The 18,464-nt window shown below is 36.6% G+C and overlaps 1 protein-coding gene across 3 annotated transcripts; it reads right to left on the minus strand.

The window, feature by feature from the left end:
• Positions 1-5,161: 5,161 nt before the first annotated feature.
• On the minus strand, positions 5,162-15,921 carry LOC111842701 (LIM/homeobox protein Lhx3-like). 3 transcript variants are annotated; one of them, XM_072703397.1, is made up of 8 exons: positions 15,879-15,921; positions 15,473-15,543; positions 12,251-12,302; positions 10,839-11,010; positions 10,040-10,242; positions 8,622-8,773; positions 6,694-6,868; positions 5,162-6,503 (listed from the first exon to the last, which is right to left on the minus strand). In XM_072703397.1, exons 1-8 carry the CDS (start codon positions 15,904-15,906, stop codon positions 6,166-6,168), a joined length of 1,191 nt encoding a protein of 396 aa, XP_072559498.1. In that variant the 5' UTR covers positions 15,907-15,921; the 3' UTR covers positions 5,162-6,165. The 3 variants fall into 3 exon arrangements, with proteins under 3 accessions (XP_072559498.1, XP_072559510.1, XP_023665371.1); XM_072703409.1 differs by lacking the exon at positions 12,251-12,302 and having other exon boundaries at positions 15,879-15,906; XM_023809603.2 differs by lacking the exons at positions 12,251-12,302; positions 15,879-15,921 and having other exon boundaries at positions 15,473-15,822.
• Between the last annotated feature and the right edge of the window lie 2,543 nt (positions 15,922-18,464).

An 18,464-nucleotide genomic window follows, 5' to 3' on the forward strand; every position in this document is an offset into this window, starting at 1 on the left:
TGGGATGTCCAATCCCTTGATAAATGATGAGATTGCTGGTATATTAATAAACCAATAAATACTTCTAGGCTGGAGGATTAAGGGATGGTTTGTCTCACTAAACATAAAGTAAACAGGGTCACATGAATTATAATAAAACAATGATTTTCCAGCAAAGCGGTAAAATCTGGGCTCTTTTTAGTGTAATCACTGACAATGGCAGACCTTCCTCCTCGACCGGTTGGTTTCTGAATCTGAGTCACTGCTGACAGGGCTGGGTTGGACTCACATAGGAGTAACTAAGGATGAGATTATAAATCCAAAGGTCCAACCAGCACCAAACCCACTAAGTACAGCTAAGACATTAAACTTCTAAGCCAGGGCAAGTGAACTTGACCAAACCCTAGACTGATCAAAAAAAAAAAAAATGCATCAGCCAGAATGAGCTTAAATAGACAGATGACAGACTGCAGGCAGGGGTGATTACAGACCAGTATAAAGGTAGTTATTACATTTAAAATGTATGTGTTGACATGTTGCAGTTGAAAAATAAGGCCTCATATTTGAATATTTGCATATAAAAATTTGAAGTTTTTAAATATATTTAGTATGTTTAATATTCTGTGAAGGTAATCTGTATAAGTCAATGTAAAATTGTGTATCTGGGATTATAACAGTAAACCACAGAACATAGGAATCAGTGCCTGAGATTACACTGTAACTCCTTCAGAACCACTGTCTATAACTAACAATGAATTGTGCATAGGGGACCAATGTAGTAATTAATGTAAATATATTACAAACACTTGATTGGTGGATAATGATGACTATTAGCTAAATCAAAAGAAGAGGTTACAGCAATCATATTTTAATAAAAACATGCTCACATTCTAAGTAATACAATTCACAAAAGAAAACGAATTTACACAAAAAAATTACAGAAAAAAAGACTTCAAATATCATGTTGTGGGTTTTAATAAAATACCACAAACCATAAGAGTTCAGACCCGATCTCTAGAATTTAAAAAATGATGATCAAACATAATTTAACAAATCATCAATAAATACTACTTTTTATTTCCATCTAAAAATTATTACATAATATATAACTAAAAATGTTGCCTTTATACATGGAGAGAATAAAATAGCAAAGCTTATTTAGTAATCAAATTTGTTTCCTTATTTGTTGCACCTCATCATCTAATGAAACAAGTACATCATCATATTAAACCTGCTTTATTTTATGTATGTGGTCAATAGCACATTTATATGACTGACATCATTTATATCATTCAGATATTTTGCTTGCACTATATTTGGTATGTCCTGATAATTGTATAAGTAACTAAAATTTACATCTCATGGATAATTGCATGTAATGTTGTAATATATCTCTAGGTTACTGCTAATATCAGAGATTTTATGTGTATGTATATGTAGATAGATATAGATATATATACATACTGTTTCACCTTTCATAGTTTCTGTTTGCCAATTTGCCAACTGTCCTTTTAATTACAAGGATAATGAAGAAATTTGCCTATCAAAGCTTCGACACCCCTAAGCCCCATATGCAATTGAATTCAACTGAATTCAATTGAATTCAATTGAATTCAACTGAATTCAATTGAATTCAATTGAATTCAACTGAATTAAATTGAATTCAATTGAATTTAATTTAATTCAGCTCAGTTCAGTTCAATTCAATTAATTTCAGTTCAATTTTATTTATAATGCACATTTTCACAACATTACATCATCTGAAAGCCCCCAGTGACTAAGCCAGAGGCAACAGTGGCAAGGAAAAGCCGTCTGGAAGGAAGACACACGGATGCTAAATGAAATCTCACATGGGGGCATCAGCTGAGCTATGGGCTCGGTCACAGCCTCCTGCCCTGTCTACACTATCGGCAGACCCAGCAGGGGCTCGCGATGCAGCATTCCCTGACCTCCAACGCAACAATTATACAAAGTGATTGATTACTCCCCTTCCGTGCAACACTCTTGTGAGCTGTGTCCCTCTGGCCACCACCTCCAAGTCTAGACATGTTATTCAGAAGTGTGACAAAGCCATACCTCATGTGTAACGAGTTGTATCACAAGGGGTAATTGTTTGAAAAAACGTTAACCTTTTCAAGCGACGGGGTGATCATAGTTAATGTGTGTAACATTAAATAAACACAATTCTAATTAAACCAACTTTATTCAAAGACATTAAAGACAATCCAACCACTGAAAAACTTAGATACAATAATAACTAATAATTCTTATTTGTATCGTTTCCATTGTTGAATATGTAGCTAAAAATCCCAACCAAACATGAGTGAACAGGACTACACGGCCCTCCCACATCTTCTGTCATGCTATTGGCAGCCGATGGAGGGATGGTCTTTTCTCCCAGTTTAATTGAAAAGTGTGTCAGTTAGCAGAGCCATCTGGGGTTGTGTGCTCTGGGGATATAAGGGGGCAGACAGGGAACCCAGGGGAGCTGTTAAAACTTCACTGAAATAAAAAAGAGTGACAATGAAGTTTGGGATATGTGACAGCATGTCCTGCATAATCTTAAATCTACTCTCTCCTACGTTTTAAGCATTACAAAGAACATTATTATACCGAACAGAAAATATAACATCCTCTAAGTTTTATCTCTGAATGAATCACAATAATGTCTTTCAAGCTTAATTTAATTTTTCTGTAATTCAAAATGAATTACCTTGCCTGGAAATTCCAGCTGCAAAAAAACAAACATAAGCAGGAAGATTTTTTTTGTAAAAAGAAGAGTTCATAAAATATTTGTATGTAACACCATCCTCAAAGTTTCCATACGCACTGATTCTTACTGAGCAGGAAGCGCAAAACATTGAGAAAAGAAAAAAATCTAAAACACCACTGTTTTTTACGGAAGCGTAATGAATCTATGTCTGAGTTAACGTGAGTGAAAGAAAAGTTTAGAAGTCTCACTGTTTTTTAAGTGTAGAAAATCTTTTTTCCGAGGCCAAAAAAGTTAAGCATTTCAGTTTTTTTTTTCCAAAATGTACTATGTTATTATTTTAAAATATGCTTCTTTATTTTAATATATAGGCTCATTACTTATTGTTTAAACAAATAGTGTAACTATTTCCTTTGAAAAAAGTTCTTAATCTTCTTCAGAAAACGACATCCCACCACAATCGTTTGTCATACTTTACACCTTATAATACTGTGAATTGTAACATATAAGCAAATTCATATTTAATCACAAAATATCTAATGATTAAAATGTGCAAATAGGTCACCACAGTTCTTTACCCAAATCTACATTAATGTAGCAGCACAACTTAACATTGTTGCATGAAAAATGTGACACGTAAAGTCTACAGTTTACATAGCAAAGACATAAACTTCATCCTCAGCAAAATGTATCCATCCAAATTGTTTTTTCTCAGATGGAACATTCCAAACCCCCCTTTTAAACCGTAAGGATGGCATCTGCCCAGGCCGTCACACCACCAGAAGCTACTCGTCAGCACGCAGAGGTTGCAGTAAATCGGCTGTTTGTTAATCATTGCTACATGCTTCCTCTCAGAAACATGTCTACCCCGAACCTCCAGATTAGGACGAGGCTTTTGGCTGCTCCATTACCCCTGAATAGTTGGTGTAACATGTGGTGCTCAGGGGAGGTGTAGCTGTCAGTGGTGATTTACACCAGCCAGATGACACCATGGGTGTAGGCAGGGTTATGCTGGAAGAGGAACCCAAGAAGCACTTTAACACCATTTCAATATCACACTCTTCTTGGAGATATACACATCATTTTTATTTTCAGCTATTTCCCAGGCCAGTGATGGTGATGGACACAGCAGCATATACTGAAAAGCATGGCCGTGCTTTGCCTAGTAGCCTGAGTCTCCTGAGATAAGCTCCTGGTTAACGCTCTTGCCCTATACTGGGCATGACGGTAGGCCATACTGAGGGCTGGAGAGATGGATGGTCGTGATCAGTGCAGAGCTTTAATTGTTTAACCTGTTTCTCCAAAAATATCTATTAGTGGACATACGCCTTAGATGTTCACCAGGAATACCTGCTGGAGAGTATGAGGCTGCTTTCAGGACTCACATGCAGGGAATATTTAATCGGAAAATTTTGGTTTTTGCTGTAAAAGTTGTTTACAGAAATACAATTTCAAGCAGTAAAGTTGTTAAAACTTTTATTTAGTTTTAATTGGTATTCTTGCAAACGCAACGCCGTTATCTTTGTTACAACTGATGTGGTGTTTTAACTATATCATTCTATTTGTTGCTTTAGACATTTTAAGCAGAAATGCTAATAACCACAGACATTTACATGCTTTTGGGTATTAATCCACTACTTGTAGAGTTTATCATCTGGTATAATTTATAGTGAATCTGTAATCATGACAGTATTTTGGCTGGTTCAGTCTGTTCTAACTAGAACGTTAAGTAATGATACTCTGTGTTAATGTGGTACTCTGTGTTAAGCTGTACATTCTTCTCTATTTGTCTTGTTTAGGCTTCACACTTAACAAAGTCGTACCATGAACAGGTCTATAGGAAATGTGAGATGCGATTCCAAACACACACCTGCTTTTTGGCCCCCAGGAACGGAACAGCGCTCCCAGAAGATGGGCGTCACCTAGAGCACAGGTTAACTAGCATAGCCAAAGCAGGCCTATATCGAAAATTACTGAACAGGTTGCAATACCAGGTCAAGGGAGGTCACACAGCTAAAATATAAATGAGAGAAATGATTATAAAAGGCACATTTTAAATGGTTAAACATTAGTCCAAAAATGGAGTTTAACTGGAGAATTTAGACTGGAGAACAAGTAAACAAACTAAGAATCTGCCTGCCTCTGTGAAGGTCTTCCTCTACTATGCTTCACTCCAAATCATTTTTAGGAAATACAGCAAGCTTATTAAATCTTTCTTTTCCATCTGACATTCAGCACATGCAATCAAATATGATGCTGGCAAACAGGAATAGCATCTCTCTTTTATGGTTAATTTGGTCTCAGCTGGAAGGTTTAAACATCAATATTGCTTCTAGACACTTTATTAGCAATTAAGTGGCTTTATAGCCAAAATGCACATTTTCACTAAAATGTAAATGGTCTTTAAAGGAGCTATCTAATCAAATTTGTATTAGAAAAAAATGTGTTCAAGGACAGGCAGTCAGAAGAAGCGGTCTTATGATTCGTATTTATTCAAGTATTCTTTAACTTTCAGATTAATAAATAAGATCCATACAACATCATTCACAAAACAAACACTGACAATGAACAATCCCAGATTGTTTCAGCATCACATAACAAATGAAATATGATGACATACACACAATTATTACATAAGAAAATAGTTTTATAACTGATCTACCCCTTTTAATCACATTTACCACCCCGCGTACCTTTGTTCAAGTTATTTTTCAGAAATCTGTTAAAACAGAGATTTTTACAGTGGAAATCTGCAATAGATAGACATTTAGCAACAGCCTGCCCCTGAAAGACACTCGTACTAATACTGCAATGTATCACAGGAACAACAGAGCAAAACAGGCAACACAAACAGGAAGTGACATCAGCCAAAACCCATGAGAGCCATTTTAATTCAATGCCATAGCACAGCCATGCTCAGGGGTGCCAGTAAAGTGACGCTTCACTGAAAAAAAAGCTGAAATTCATCTGACCCTAAAAGCAAACTTGACATTTCCAGGTATTCCGTCTATTACTAACCATCACAAGTTGTGTAGTATTAATGCATGTAAATAATGAGTGATGACATCGTATTTTATAAGAAAATAACTTTATTTGAATAATCATTTGCAAAAATTGAGCATTTTAAAGAGCTCTCCTTGCAACTACCAGTGACATCAGAAGCGACTGAGGGTCATGTGATGTAGACAGCAGCAACATATTTTTTGTAAAAAAGTTTAAGTTAAGTAAATGTCTTCATATGATGTTCGTATTAGAAAGGCCTTCCACATACACACTGCTAAGGGTTTAACAATGACCAGTTACAGTATAAAACACTAAGCACTGGTATGGAGGACACATAGAGACCCCTAACACCATCTCTGAAATAATAATCCAAGGTACTTGAATGCCATGTGTCTCCAAAAATTGTCACATTCTGTGAAAGTGGGCAGAAAAAACTCATTTTAAATGAACAGTGCCGTCCTCCTGTAGACCAATCAGAACTGATTATGATCTACTTCATCGAGCCAGGAGGCTGGACTTGCAGGGAAGTCTGGGTAGCTACCGCTGCTGCCTGTGGACAGGTCTGAAGTGGGGCCGTTTCCGCTCCCAATGACACGCATGCCTGAGATCAGGATGGACATCGCTGCTTCGGGGTACAACAAGCTGGACACAAGTGGCTGCTGTCCCAGCAGAGGCTGCGTGGGTCTCGGGGACTGGGGGGGACCATAGGGGCTGCTGTGTTTCGGAATCAGCCTTTCCGTAACCGGCGATGTCTCGCTCACTGCTCTATAGATCCCATCGGAAAGGTCAATGTCTGCCATTGATGGTTCATCTAAGGATAAGGAAACAAGTGCAAAAGTATTTCGACTTATGTGCCCCTTTTTAACACAATGAGTGTGACAATGATGATGTTTACATAGCTAGTTACAATATGAATGTATTTGTCTATTGAGTTATTATCCGGGCATCTCTGAGTATTAATGGTTTTCCCGTGTCCATGCAAGGCCGTGTTCCCGCAGTACCTGTGAAGGAGACCTCGGCATCGCTGTCCATGTCCTCCTCCTGGACGCTGCCCTTGTCTGACTGGCTGTTGCTGGCCCGGGGCCGCTTCAGGCCTCGGAGGTATCGCCCCCACCTATGCCCACCGGCATCCTTTTTCAGTCTCTTCTCCTTCGCTCGTCTGTTTTGGAACCAGACCTGAAATAGCACAAAATTCCCCAGGTAAGCGCTGGGTATAAACTGCCCAAGAACCTTCTGACAGACAGAACAAAAGTAATGGACTATCTGGATGAATATTGGCAAATATTTCATTATATAAATATTAAAGATGTATTAAGATTATACATAATTGCAAAGTATACGTTATATGTAACTAAATGAATCAGTCAAGTAATCAACCAAGTATTTAAAATAAGAACTTTCTTCTTCCTGCTTCCTTTCATTTTAAAACACAATAAATAATTCAGTGTTTATATTCTTTCATTGTAACTTAATAACTAAATAAGTATGAATAAATTATTCATACTTAAAACGATGATTAAAAAATGTTTATGTAAGCATTTATTTTAATTAACAAAGCAATTACATTATAGGGAAACGATCAAATTGGCATCCCATGGGTACCCCAGCTTTGTGCCCGGGTTCCAGGCCCCCCGCCCCCCCCTTGTCCCAGCCCTGACCAGGATTAGCAGCTGGAAGATGGATTGATGACTGAATGAATGGAAAATGATTAAATATTATTTTACAGTACTATGTAAGTAACACATCAGTACATAGATTAGATGGAGTGCTTTTAAGAATACGCTTACCGTATTTTACATATACGCAACATATTTAATAGTGCTGTTTTATGGTATCTCAGGATTTTCATAGCAAGCTGTGATTTATTATTACGTGTACATTTTATCCGAGGTAGGAAACTAAAACAGTCGGATAGAGCATCAACAACAGCGTCACCATGCCCTTGGCCTCCCAGAAGCATCTGTTTCACATGTAATTAACTCAAAGGTAACTGCACACTGTCCTTAATCTGGTGCGGTCAGGTTGCCATTGAGGATGAGATGATCCAAAATCAAGGATCAAGGAGTTTTATTTGTCATTTTGCCAATGAAATACACAAGTACATTAATATTTAGTAGCAGCGTGCGTGACATAAATAACTTACCTACATATGTGACCCAACAATCAAAAGTAGCCCAGTATAAAATACATGCTTATAAAACTTTACATATATAGATATATATCATACAGAAATTCCTATTTTTCAGAGGCACACTTTTAGGTTCACTTACACAAGCTACCCTTAAGGAGCAATTCTACCAATTGCCTTAAGCCAGCCAAGCAATTATGTTGTGTGAATATATATGAACACTGTTAGGCTCCTGATTTCCCTCGAAAAAATCGTGAAAGCTGCCAAAAGGCTAAATGCATGATGGTGAATGGAGGTAAAGTAGCGTGTAAATAAAAGGTGTCAGGGAAACGTCCTTGCTAACACACATACATAAAAGAATATATACAGCCGGCACTCGGTGCAGCCCTGCGGGAGCGTGTAAACGATACTCGCTAGAGGGGTTAATGAGCTACTCTCAGCCCTGTCCTTACTAGCCCTGACTTTCAAGTGCGGACTTTGTTTCCAGCTCATCATAAATTAACACTATTAAATTCCCCCCTTTTAGATCACTGGGAATCCCTAGCATTACAGTTCATGTAATCTTTTGTACCAAAATGCAGTTTTGCTCAGCATATAAATGGGATGATCCTTTATGTTCCACTGGGACAGTGACACTGGAACGCTTCTCCTAGCCTACCCCGTCTTGTTCTTCATGAGACACACATGCAGGTGAGAGCAAGCTCACAGCAGAGAGTCAAAAGGCGAGTCCGCTGAGCCACTCATCACCCCACATGCATGCGTATAGATGGTACTGTGAGTTAAAGTATTAAAAGAGCTTACCTGCACAACCCTCATGTCCAGACCTGTTTCCGATGACAGCTGTTCCCGCACATGTCGGGCCGGCTTCGGTGAGTTGTTGTATGCCAATTTCAGGGTTTCCAGCTGTTTTGCTGTGATGGTTGTCCGTGGTCTTTTCACAGATGAGTCTGCCTCTGAAACAGACGAAATGCTCCAAATCATTGACAAAACGATCTCTGATATTAAAATAATATAGTATTATGAGTTGACAAGTTATTCTAAATGATGTGAATTTGTGAAATTCTTAACAGATTCAAAGCTGAACTTCATTCCCAAATTATTTTAATAAATATCCACATATGTTCTGATATACTCTCAGAAAAAAGGGTAAAAAAACTGTACCTTCACGGGTCTGCCAATTATACCATTAGCTGTAGGTAATTGTACCTTTTAAGGTACATAAATGGACTCTGACTAACATTTCTGTACCATTGTTGGTACATTATTGCTGTTTATACCTTTGGGATGTTCCTCAGAGTCCATTTCTATACCTTAAAAGGCACAATAACAAGGGTACAGGCGCAGGGACAAGCAAAGGTACAAATTTTTACCATTTTTTCTGAGAGTGTACATATATGGGTAAAAGGGAAATGTAACAATTTATATTACCCACTATAATACATTTATGCTTTCCACTCGACTTATATAATAAAATAAATGGCAATAAATTTCATTTTAAGTTAAGCCATTCATAAACCTTGGAAAACCTCCTTTTACAATTGTTTCTGACAATGTTATATTTTGTTTTTGTTGGTTCTAGGAGATGGTGATCAAAGGACATTTTCTATTTTATTTACTTTTCTTTTTGTTCATTGACATTATCTTATACAATCAGGAGCTTCCGTTGGTTTGCAATTAATTTAATCACAGTAAAGCTGGTAGATATAGTTTAAACATGTAAACGCTTTTCCTTGGGCGATTTTTACTGAATGGCGTATCGGACACTAGGCAGACAGGTTAATCAGCACGGAGGATCTGCCGAGTCGTACATCTTGTCGGAGGAGTTTCAGCTTTCGGCAGGAGGCCGATCGTTTTTCTTTGGGCTACCTTTGGGTCTGCACTACATATATCAAGGGTGCTATCGATCCGAAGGCCCACAGCGCTGGTTAATAGATGACCTACTGCCCCAAGAGATGAAGTTCACAGTTCAAAGCTGTTGTTTAATTAAAGGTCATCAACATAAAAAAGTGAAGGCATATGTGCCAGGCCTAACTCAAAAGCATGTTCCAATCTCTTAATACAGCATGGAGACAAAGACCAGGCGGTCCACACCACACTATCTTCACTACACAGCACAGTGGTGTAATATAGGTCTGTATAAGATGGAAGTGATCTACAGTTCGCAGTGCAATGTGTTGACGGTATAAAGAAGGAAATAACCCAGCTAATCGCATTCTCACCTCGCTGCTTTGCAGTTTCGTAGTCAGTCTTGCAAACGAGCCGGCTATCTTCCATTAAGTAATATTCATCACCTGTGGCCAGCTGCCTCTTGCACACAATGCAGGCGAAACAATTCAGGTGAAACACGAAGTCTTCCGCTCTTCTCACTACTTGGGACGGTGGGACCCCTTGCTGGCAAGCAGCACATTTAGTCCCAAATCTCCTTTTGAACATAACAGTGTGGACATTAAATCAGTTGAACCCAAAGATTTCATTTGTTAAAAAACTATATTTAATATTAATATAAAGGGCCGATGCAATGACAACACTGACAAGATTAGATTACAAGCCTTCATTGTCATTGTGTGTTTGTATAATGACATTTAGTGTGTGATACTCCTGCACAGTGCTGACAGCAAAGATCATAATAAATAGATACATAAACAATAAAATACACAATTAATAATTCATTCATAAACCTTCATATAAACCTAAATATACAGGGTGAATATTGTTACAATGGGACACCTGGCAAAATTGGACAGTTAACGTTTGCAGTTAACATATGTGTTTATAATAGGCCTACTTTATTTTCCAGAAAGCAAATTTTCTGAAAATGTCCCATTTTAACAAATACTCACCCTACTCAGCCCACTCCAGGCCTCTTCAACACATCACCCACAAAATGCCCCAGATCACAGTCAAATTGCATTGTAAGTTTCATGTTTCAGACACTGGATTTCATATACCGATCTGTATACCTGTATTTCAGAATCAAACAACGTAAAACTTGACTCATGTCAGCAAAGTAACACTCACTTAAAGAAGTCTTCTTTGCAATAGAAGCTGTCGCCTCGGTTGAAACACTTGTCTGCCAGCTGGGTTCGGCAGTCGTTGCATTTTAAGCATTTACTGTGCCAGTGGCGTTCAAGGACCTTTAGGATGAAACGGTCCGCTATGTGTCGGTTACATCCGGCACATACCGGCATCTCTGTTAAACAAAGGGAGACGACAAAAAAGTGAGACGTGACAAACGATTGATAAATAGGCGACTCTATACCACGATAATGTGAACCCGTTTTTGCCCCATTGACTGATTATGTACTTTAAACGTAGATTTTTAAAAAAGATTTCGTGCAGTCTAATATAATTTTTTGTTTCATCAAAAAGTGTCAAATGAAATGATGTACTGGAGACACTGTAAAATACCTGTAAACATACTTACTTGTATTAAATACCAATTCTCAGAGTTTCAGCGATAAATATGAAGTCATTTTATGTTGATGGAGATTTCGAAACCACGTAGGCCTATTGAACTGAATCAATATTATAACGTAGCATCCTGGCTGATAATAATAACAATTATTTCTAATTACACTGATGATAATTCTTACAGGACAACAGGAAAACAAAAAGGCAACATCAAAAGTACAACAACACAGAAGTGTACCAAACGCATGATGGAGAGAGAATCGCTCATATATACTCTCAGTTAAACGATTTTAGAAATTTCAGAATCATTTGGAAAAACATTGGAAATAAAATCAATTATTCTTCAGGTGTATGTATTAGCTAACTGCGTAGCATATCAAGTAGGCCTATCTGAATAATAATACGAATTAGCCTCTTGAAAAGAATCAGAGATTAAAAATATGACAATAATCCTCTAAAAAAGCTTAAATGCGGCAACACTCAAGATCGAGGTTCAAAATGTGATGTGAAATTGAATGCACCTATTAACATAACTAATAACGATAACGCATTACCCTGAACAAAATATTAAACGCAATCCTGAAAGTACTGCTATACTATATTAGGCTACATAAACATCCCTTTACTGCTTTCTGCACGTTCGCATGTACAGCAGCGATCATCTTAGTAAAAGCAACTATTTTAAATAAGTTTGACATAGAAAGTCAAAAGAAAAAAGAGAGAAAATAAAAGAAAAAGGAACTTGCCGGTTAGAATGAGTTTCCAAGACAGACAACCCTTAAAGAACTGTGACTTAGCTGGTATTCGAGATCCAGTTTTTTTTAGGCTTAATCGTATCGCCTCTTTCCATCAGTTCTGAGAAACATGATATCAGCCTCATTACTGTCTACTTCCAATACGTAATAGATTCATCCCAAAGGAAAGAAAGAAACTTCAACGGTGTGACTGACAACTGCAACCCTCCCTATCTCCTCCCCCCCTCCATTCCTGTGCATGCACGTGCTGGCGATGAAAAGCACCTGCAGAAACTGTGATCTGGCTTTGCATGTCGAGTAGTAGCGTTGGAGAACTCTGGAAATGAAAAATACAGAATGGCTACTGTATGTTTGATCCCCCGTTTAGTTTCCACCTCAAAAAGTACGGTTGTGCCCCGCTGTGGTTACAGCCTGCGCTGTTAATCTAAACACAACACGTTTAGAAAAATAACCACGAATGTCCAAAAGTTCCAGCCAAATCGCTTAAATGAATGAAGGGGAAACGACCCCTGAAGTCAGCACACGAATTGGCCAATCACGGGCGCCTAAAGCCTGCTCATAAAACGTTATCTTGCATCCAAGGAAAGCTTGTTAACGAGCATATCCAAAGAAAATATATAAATATTATATACATTTCTTTATTACTAGGTTATTAAATATCTTAAGCATTAGGCATTACTGGAAATTAACCTATGCATATTGCCAGTCATGTAGGATATAGGCTATATAAGTAAAATAGGAATCAAAAACACCTGATGCTTTTGCGGATTGTATGTAGGCTAAACAGTGACTATTTCCCAACTTGATATATTCACGTAATGTGTTCCTGTTTCCTTAACGTTATAAAACTGCATTACATTTATTTGTCGATACAGGCCTATTCGGCTTCAAACTAAAAAAACTTTTTTTGTAGGAAATAATAAATTTCTCAGCAGGTGAGGCAATATATATTAATATTACGAATATAAGCCTACTGATATCATGAGGACAACTTACATTTGGGTAAAATGATTGCTAGAAAAACGTAATTATATTGCTTCCAGGATTATGACATTATATTTGTACATTTCCACAAAATACGCTATTTCACTAAATGCTTAGGGCATTGCATTTCATAATTAGTAAATTAGGCACGTTTCACAAACGTTTATTCAATAAACAATTACAAACATAGGCCTATTAAAAGACAAAATGAAGCTTAAGTATACTTCATTAACAACGACTACATAAACGACAAATAACAGTACATTTATTTTAGCAATAATATTAACCAAAGAAATAATTATACGGTAGTTTAACCGATGCCAAATAAGTATGAACAGTCCAAAACAATTCAATCAATATGAATTATACGTATATAGTGTGGTAGTCTACTGTTTTATAGCACTTCAAAAAAAACATTAATAGTGTTGGGGAACAATTCTCAGCAACAGTAGCAGCCCCAGTTAAGCCGTACATAGCTCTGTAGTCGCCTGTTTACAAATGTATTACATTTCGAATTGAAACTAAAGGCAAAGTAATGTTCTACATAACAAGAAGAAATGCTTTGTAAATGAAAAAAAATTAAAAATCGAGAAAAGTGATGTTCTAGATACATCACCATTTATTAGACATTAATCCTAAATTTTCATATTTATCTAGGCCTATAATCTAGTATGTTACTATGAAATAATAGCGGACGACTGAAAAAAATATTTATCTGGGTTTTTTATTAATAGTAGATACAACTCATATCTCAAGTAAGATACATATAATACGAATGTTAATAATCTAGACGTTCAGTAAATTAAATAATAATAATAATCACAATTGGCCTACTTAGAGATCCAAATGATAAACGTCACAAAAAGACCATTGGTTATGACATAGCGCAGAAAAAATAGTAATTCACGGTTTCTCCATGTTCTCTTTCATTGCAGAGGTTGTGCTATGTGAATTTTATTGTTTCTTGTTCTGAATAGATCTATTTATTTCCGATTATTTATTAATTACTTGTAAATAGCTCCAAATGTAAAATCTTTGTCCAAAAAAATTTAATAGGTCTATATAACGCTTAAATATTATACTATAAATGCCTTATATTTATGTAACCTTATAATCAAACTTTAAAAAAGCCATCACCTTTGTCATTCAATACATGTGTATTCGAATACTGTTCAAATCTTACGCTGAAACTTCACGCGTCATTTCTAAGAGACAACTGTTTAGTTTACGAAATACAGGACGCTCAATAAAAATTTAAGAGCCAGACACATTTTATTGACAGTGAAATTTAGCGAAAAGATCGCCTGGGGAAATCAACCGTAGTACCACCATTGACTGGTCCTCTGATGAATTCAAAATCAATGTCCCATTTCCTTGCGTTTTCAGAGTATATCAAACGCATTTTGGTGAAAGGTGCCCGATGCTTCAATGTTTTTCTTACTTTTAAGCTTTAATGATATTTTTTTATGTCTTATTGATCGCGCACTTTAGAAGGGTCAGGTGACACTAATGGAAAAAAATGAGCTACGTCTATGGTCGTGGATGAAAGGTACCGCGTAAATAAGCACGCGTACCCGGGCCGTATAACTCACTCTACTACTGCTTTCTCTGTATTTTTATTAAATGATACCAAAGGTAAATGAAAAAGGCAAACGAAATCAAAAAAGAAATCTTCGGTGGGTGCAAAAATACATGGACTCATTAGCCGAAGGTTACTAGTTCGCGTCCCAGGTCATATTCTGTCATAAGTAAGCGAATTGTTTCATCTCACTTGCCCCCAGTGAAATATTCCCTATGTTAGGCCTATAAATGGCCAACACGAATCAATAAAAACATAAGCTAAAGACCATTTACGTTACTACAGCAGGGAAAGGCGTGCAGATTCACTGATTACGGTTTACGTTGTTTTCACTTCTCCCTTTTGATGCCATTACCTTAAGGTGCAACACACGTCAAAGAAACGGAAGGTTGCTGAGTTGCTCGCAACAGGTGACCGTAGGTAAGAACAGCAGGCAGTCAAGGTGCCGACATGTGTTGACAGTTTGGACACCTTTGGTGATCTACTGACATCTATGAATGATGGTGTGAAATGACAGCACGCGCTTAACATCTGCTCGGACAATTTACTCATAATGCTAGTATTACATATTCACGGCGTCTACCCCAAGCAAAATGCGCTCAAAACAGACCATCACTTTACTGTATTTCATTGTGCAACCTCAGCATTCTACAAATCTACATTGATATCTTATTCAACTGATTCAAAAAGCACATTTTATTTTCATTTCTCTGCAGAAATTCAGTTATGCGGCGTTCAGTTCTATTGAAGAAATTCACCCATACAGCTTTTTTTTTTTTTTAAATGTTGGAGTGTAATTCTAGAAGTAATTTAATTTACAATAGCGTTATCGTAAAGTATGGAAATCCAGGCTCGTTTTTCTTCTTGAAAAGAAGGCAATTCAAAATCACGGTAACGATTTTTGATGCAAATAGGCTACTTACCTTGAGTCGCGCCGTATCTAGAGAAATGTTCATGATTCTGGCAACTTGATCCTGGATGTTCAAGCAACATTCTGGAAAAACATGCGTTTGTATAAGTATAAAATAAACTAATCTACATTAGTGGAAAAAGTGATTAAAGCAAACCATTAATTGTATAATAAGAAAACCTAGTAGGTTATTGTGGATAAGATCTGTGAAATATTTCGAATGAAAATCAACAAACAAATTCTTTTCTATTAAACAGAAGTCTCCAATTGCCAGACTGACGTTTCTTCCAGTACGGCAGGTTGTACAATGCAACCACTAGCTTTTGTAGCAGAGAGTTAGAGTTAGACGTTTCTGCGTTGACAGTTATATTGATAGCGTCGAGTGACCTAGATCTGGATTGGTGCGTGTATTAACATACTAGGATATCTGTCAGGGTCCCGCAGCATTGGTCACACTGTCAAATGTGCTAATGAGACACTGGGAGCGTATATAGGCCTATAACATTTTCTTTAATACAAAGTCTTGCGTCAGGATTTTTCATCAGCGAGTTTTGCATGTCTGAGTCTAAGAAAATTTTGAGCCCGTTTTTCCCCTTTACCACACAGATTGTCGCTTCAGACTCGAGTAGTTTTATTTATGATCAAAATTCCTGTGTTATATGTCTATTTATGTAATCACTCATTTAAAAAAAGAAATTCGAACAAAACAATTTACTAAAATATAATTCAATAATAATGCAATACAGTATTTGCTAAGTAATTGAAGAACTGACAGATTTTCTGACTGAATTTCCAAATAACATTTTTATAATGAAAATCTAAATATATGTGTGTACAGGTGTTTAGTGACCATGAATACAGGAAAATGGTAGGTTATAGCAATTATGTATTTTAGTGATCAAAAATTTCAGATGTTTAATACAGCCCACAACATACTTTAGGAATTTAATTGCATTGTTTTATTTAATTTACCTTGAAACTTGCAAGAATTACTTTAATTACACGTATAGTAATGAATTATATTTAACGCATGATAAAGGAAAACCCCGAATCATGTCAGCAATCATAATGAAAAAGGTGTGTATTATGATTATTTGTCAGTCTGGACATCCAAGTCCTGCGACTTTACATTTGTTGGGCGTTTACATCGTGACATTGCTTGGAACTAGACGTATGCAAGAACCGAACGAAGAAACAATACGAAGAGAGAACCGAACCGGTTTGTAATTCTTTTGTATTTCTGTTTTTCACTTAAGTGGGTCATCAATTGTTATGTTTTTTTGTTTGTGGCCATGGCACTTAGGAACGCTATACTGTAACTTTTTACAAATAGGACTATATAGGCTACAAGGCTTTCATTAAAAATGTTTCAGCCTACCTGAAGATTATTTGAGACGCCACGCAAACAACAACAACAACAATAATAATAATAATAATAATAATAATAATAATAATAATAATAATAACGGGGGAAGCTATATTCACGTTTATGACGTGACATCACAAACATTATCTGTATTAGAACTTTGTAGAATTTCCCTCTTTACCGTTTACGGACTATTCTACCATTTTACTAAACGATTAGTTTCTTTGCTGCAATGCTTAGCCTCTATTAGATCTATACTTTTTCCAGAATCTTCCTTCTAACATCTCGGAGATATATTATAACATGACATGTATTACTTTGTACGATTATCAGTGGAAAGTTTAATGGTAACACTCTATTTGGATAGTCCGCCTACATTTGTAACATTTCAACAACTTAGCTGAAGTTCAACAATTCAGCTATTTCCCTCTATCTGCAGATGTTTAACGGAATATACAGTAGGCCTATATATAGAGTATATGTAACGATTCTTAAACGTATCTGCATATTCTTAGATTATTTTAACTGAATATGACTACCAACTCAACCCATGTTATAGGCCTATTAATTGTTTAATCTCTAATAAGTTGTTGAAATGTTACAAATCCTCTGTATACCCGTATAGGCCTACAGGTATTTGCATACCTTTGTTGACATGTTGTGAAGCGGAACACAACAAATGAACCGAACCTTCCTTGCTATGTTATGCGATGAAATGTGAACTTTGTGTACAATACGCATTTTAATGAAATATAGGCCTAGGCATATTTTAGCAATATGGTAATTTAATTTATATTCATTCAATCTATTTTAACTTATACCATTTGAAGCTAATTTAACTAGGCATATTGCCGCTTTGGAGATGTGGTCTTTGATTTCACGTTTATGCATGTGTTTGCCGTAAACCAAATACCACGCAGAGAGAGCGATTTACGACATACTCCGTTATCTCATAGGCCTGTTTAAGATTATTAGCTATTTAGCGAGTGTTTCCCGAAACCCTTCGTAACTAAAGTAGTTCGTAAATTAATGAGTGAGACGACCCACTCGTCATTTTCTACTTTGTTCTTTATTGGAACTTTTTCCTGCTAGGCCTGTTCTCTAACAGAGACAGAGAGGTCGCCTAAAATAGGCCTATGCCTAGATCACAAAATCACACTGATACTCTTTTTGAACAACAACAACAACAACAACATAATAATAACAATAATAATAATAATAATAAGTTAATGTTGTAGTACAGTATAACACAATAATGTGGGTTATTAATTAGCGCAGAATGGTTCTTTGTAGCTTTAACACCTGCTACAATTTGGGTAGGCCTACCTAAGGACGTGGACAATTCAATTCAAATTCATGAATTTTGCATTTTGCACCACCTTGGTATGCCTAAATAATGAGCTAACCAGTCAATCTTGCTATGTATTCAGCCACATCATTTAAAGGGGAGAGGTGAATCAGCCCTTACTTCCAGCAGCGTCCAAGCATCTTGAACTCCAATTGCACCTGTCCAAAAGAGTTCTCATACGAAATGTCCAGGTGTTATGCAGCCATTGAGGCATTTTTACAGACATTCTGGCAACTTGATCCTGGATGTTCTAGCAACATTTTGGAACATGCGTTTGAATTCAAGTATAAG

The sequence above is a fragment of the Paramormyrops kingsleyae genome, chromosome 2, assembly GCF_048594095.1.
Source record: "Paramormyrops kingsleyae isolate MSU_618 chromosome 2, PKINGS_0.4, whole genome shotgun sequence".
Lineage (NCBI taxonomy): Eukaryota > Metazoa > Chordata > Actinopteri > Osteoglossiformes > Mormyridae > Paramormyrops > Paramormyrops kingsleyae.

What these genes read in the sequence shown, in the direction of transcription:
- LOC111842701 (XM_072703397.1), bottom strand. Translation starts at nt 15,906, where the DNA reads ATGCTGCGGGACCCTGACAGATATCCTA. An exon ending in TGGACATGAGGGTTGTGCAG is followed by an intron (nt 6,869 to 8,621) that starts GTAAGCTCTTTT and finishes GTGCTATTTCAG; the next exon opens with GTCTGGTTCCAAAACAGACG. An exon ending in TGCCGAGGTCTCCTTCACAG is followed by an intron (nt 6,504 to 6,693) that starts GTACTGCGGGAA and finishes CCTTATCCTTAG; the next exon opens with ATGAACCATCAATGGCAGAC.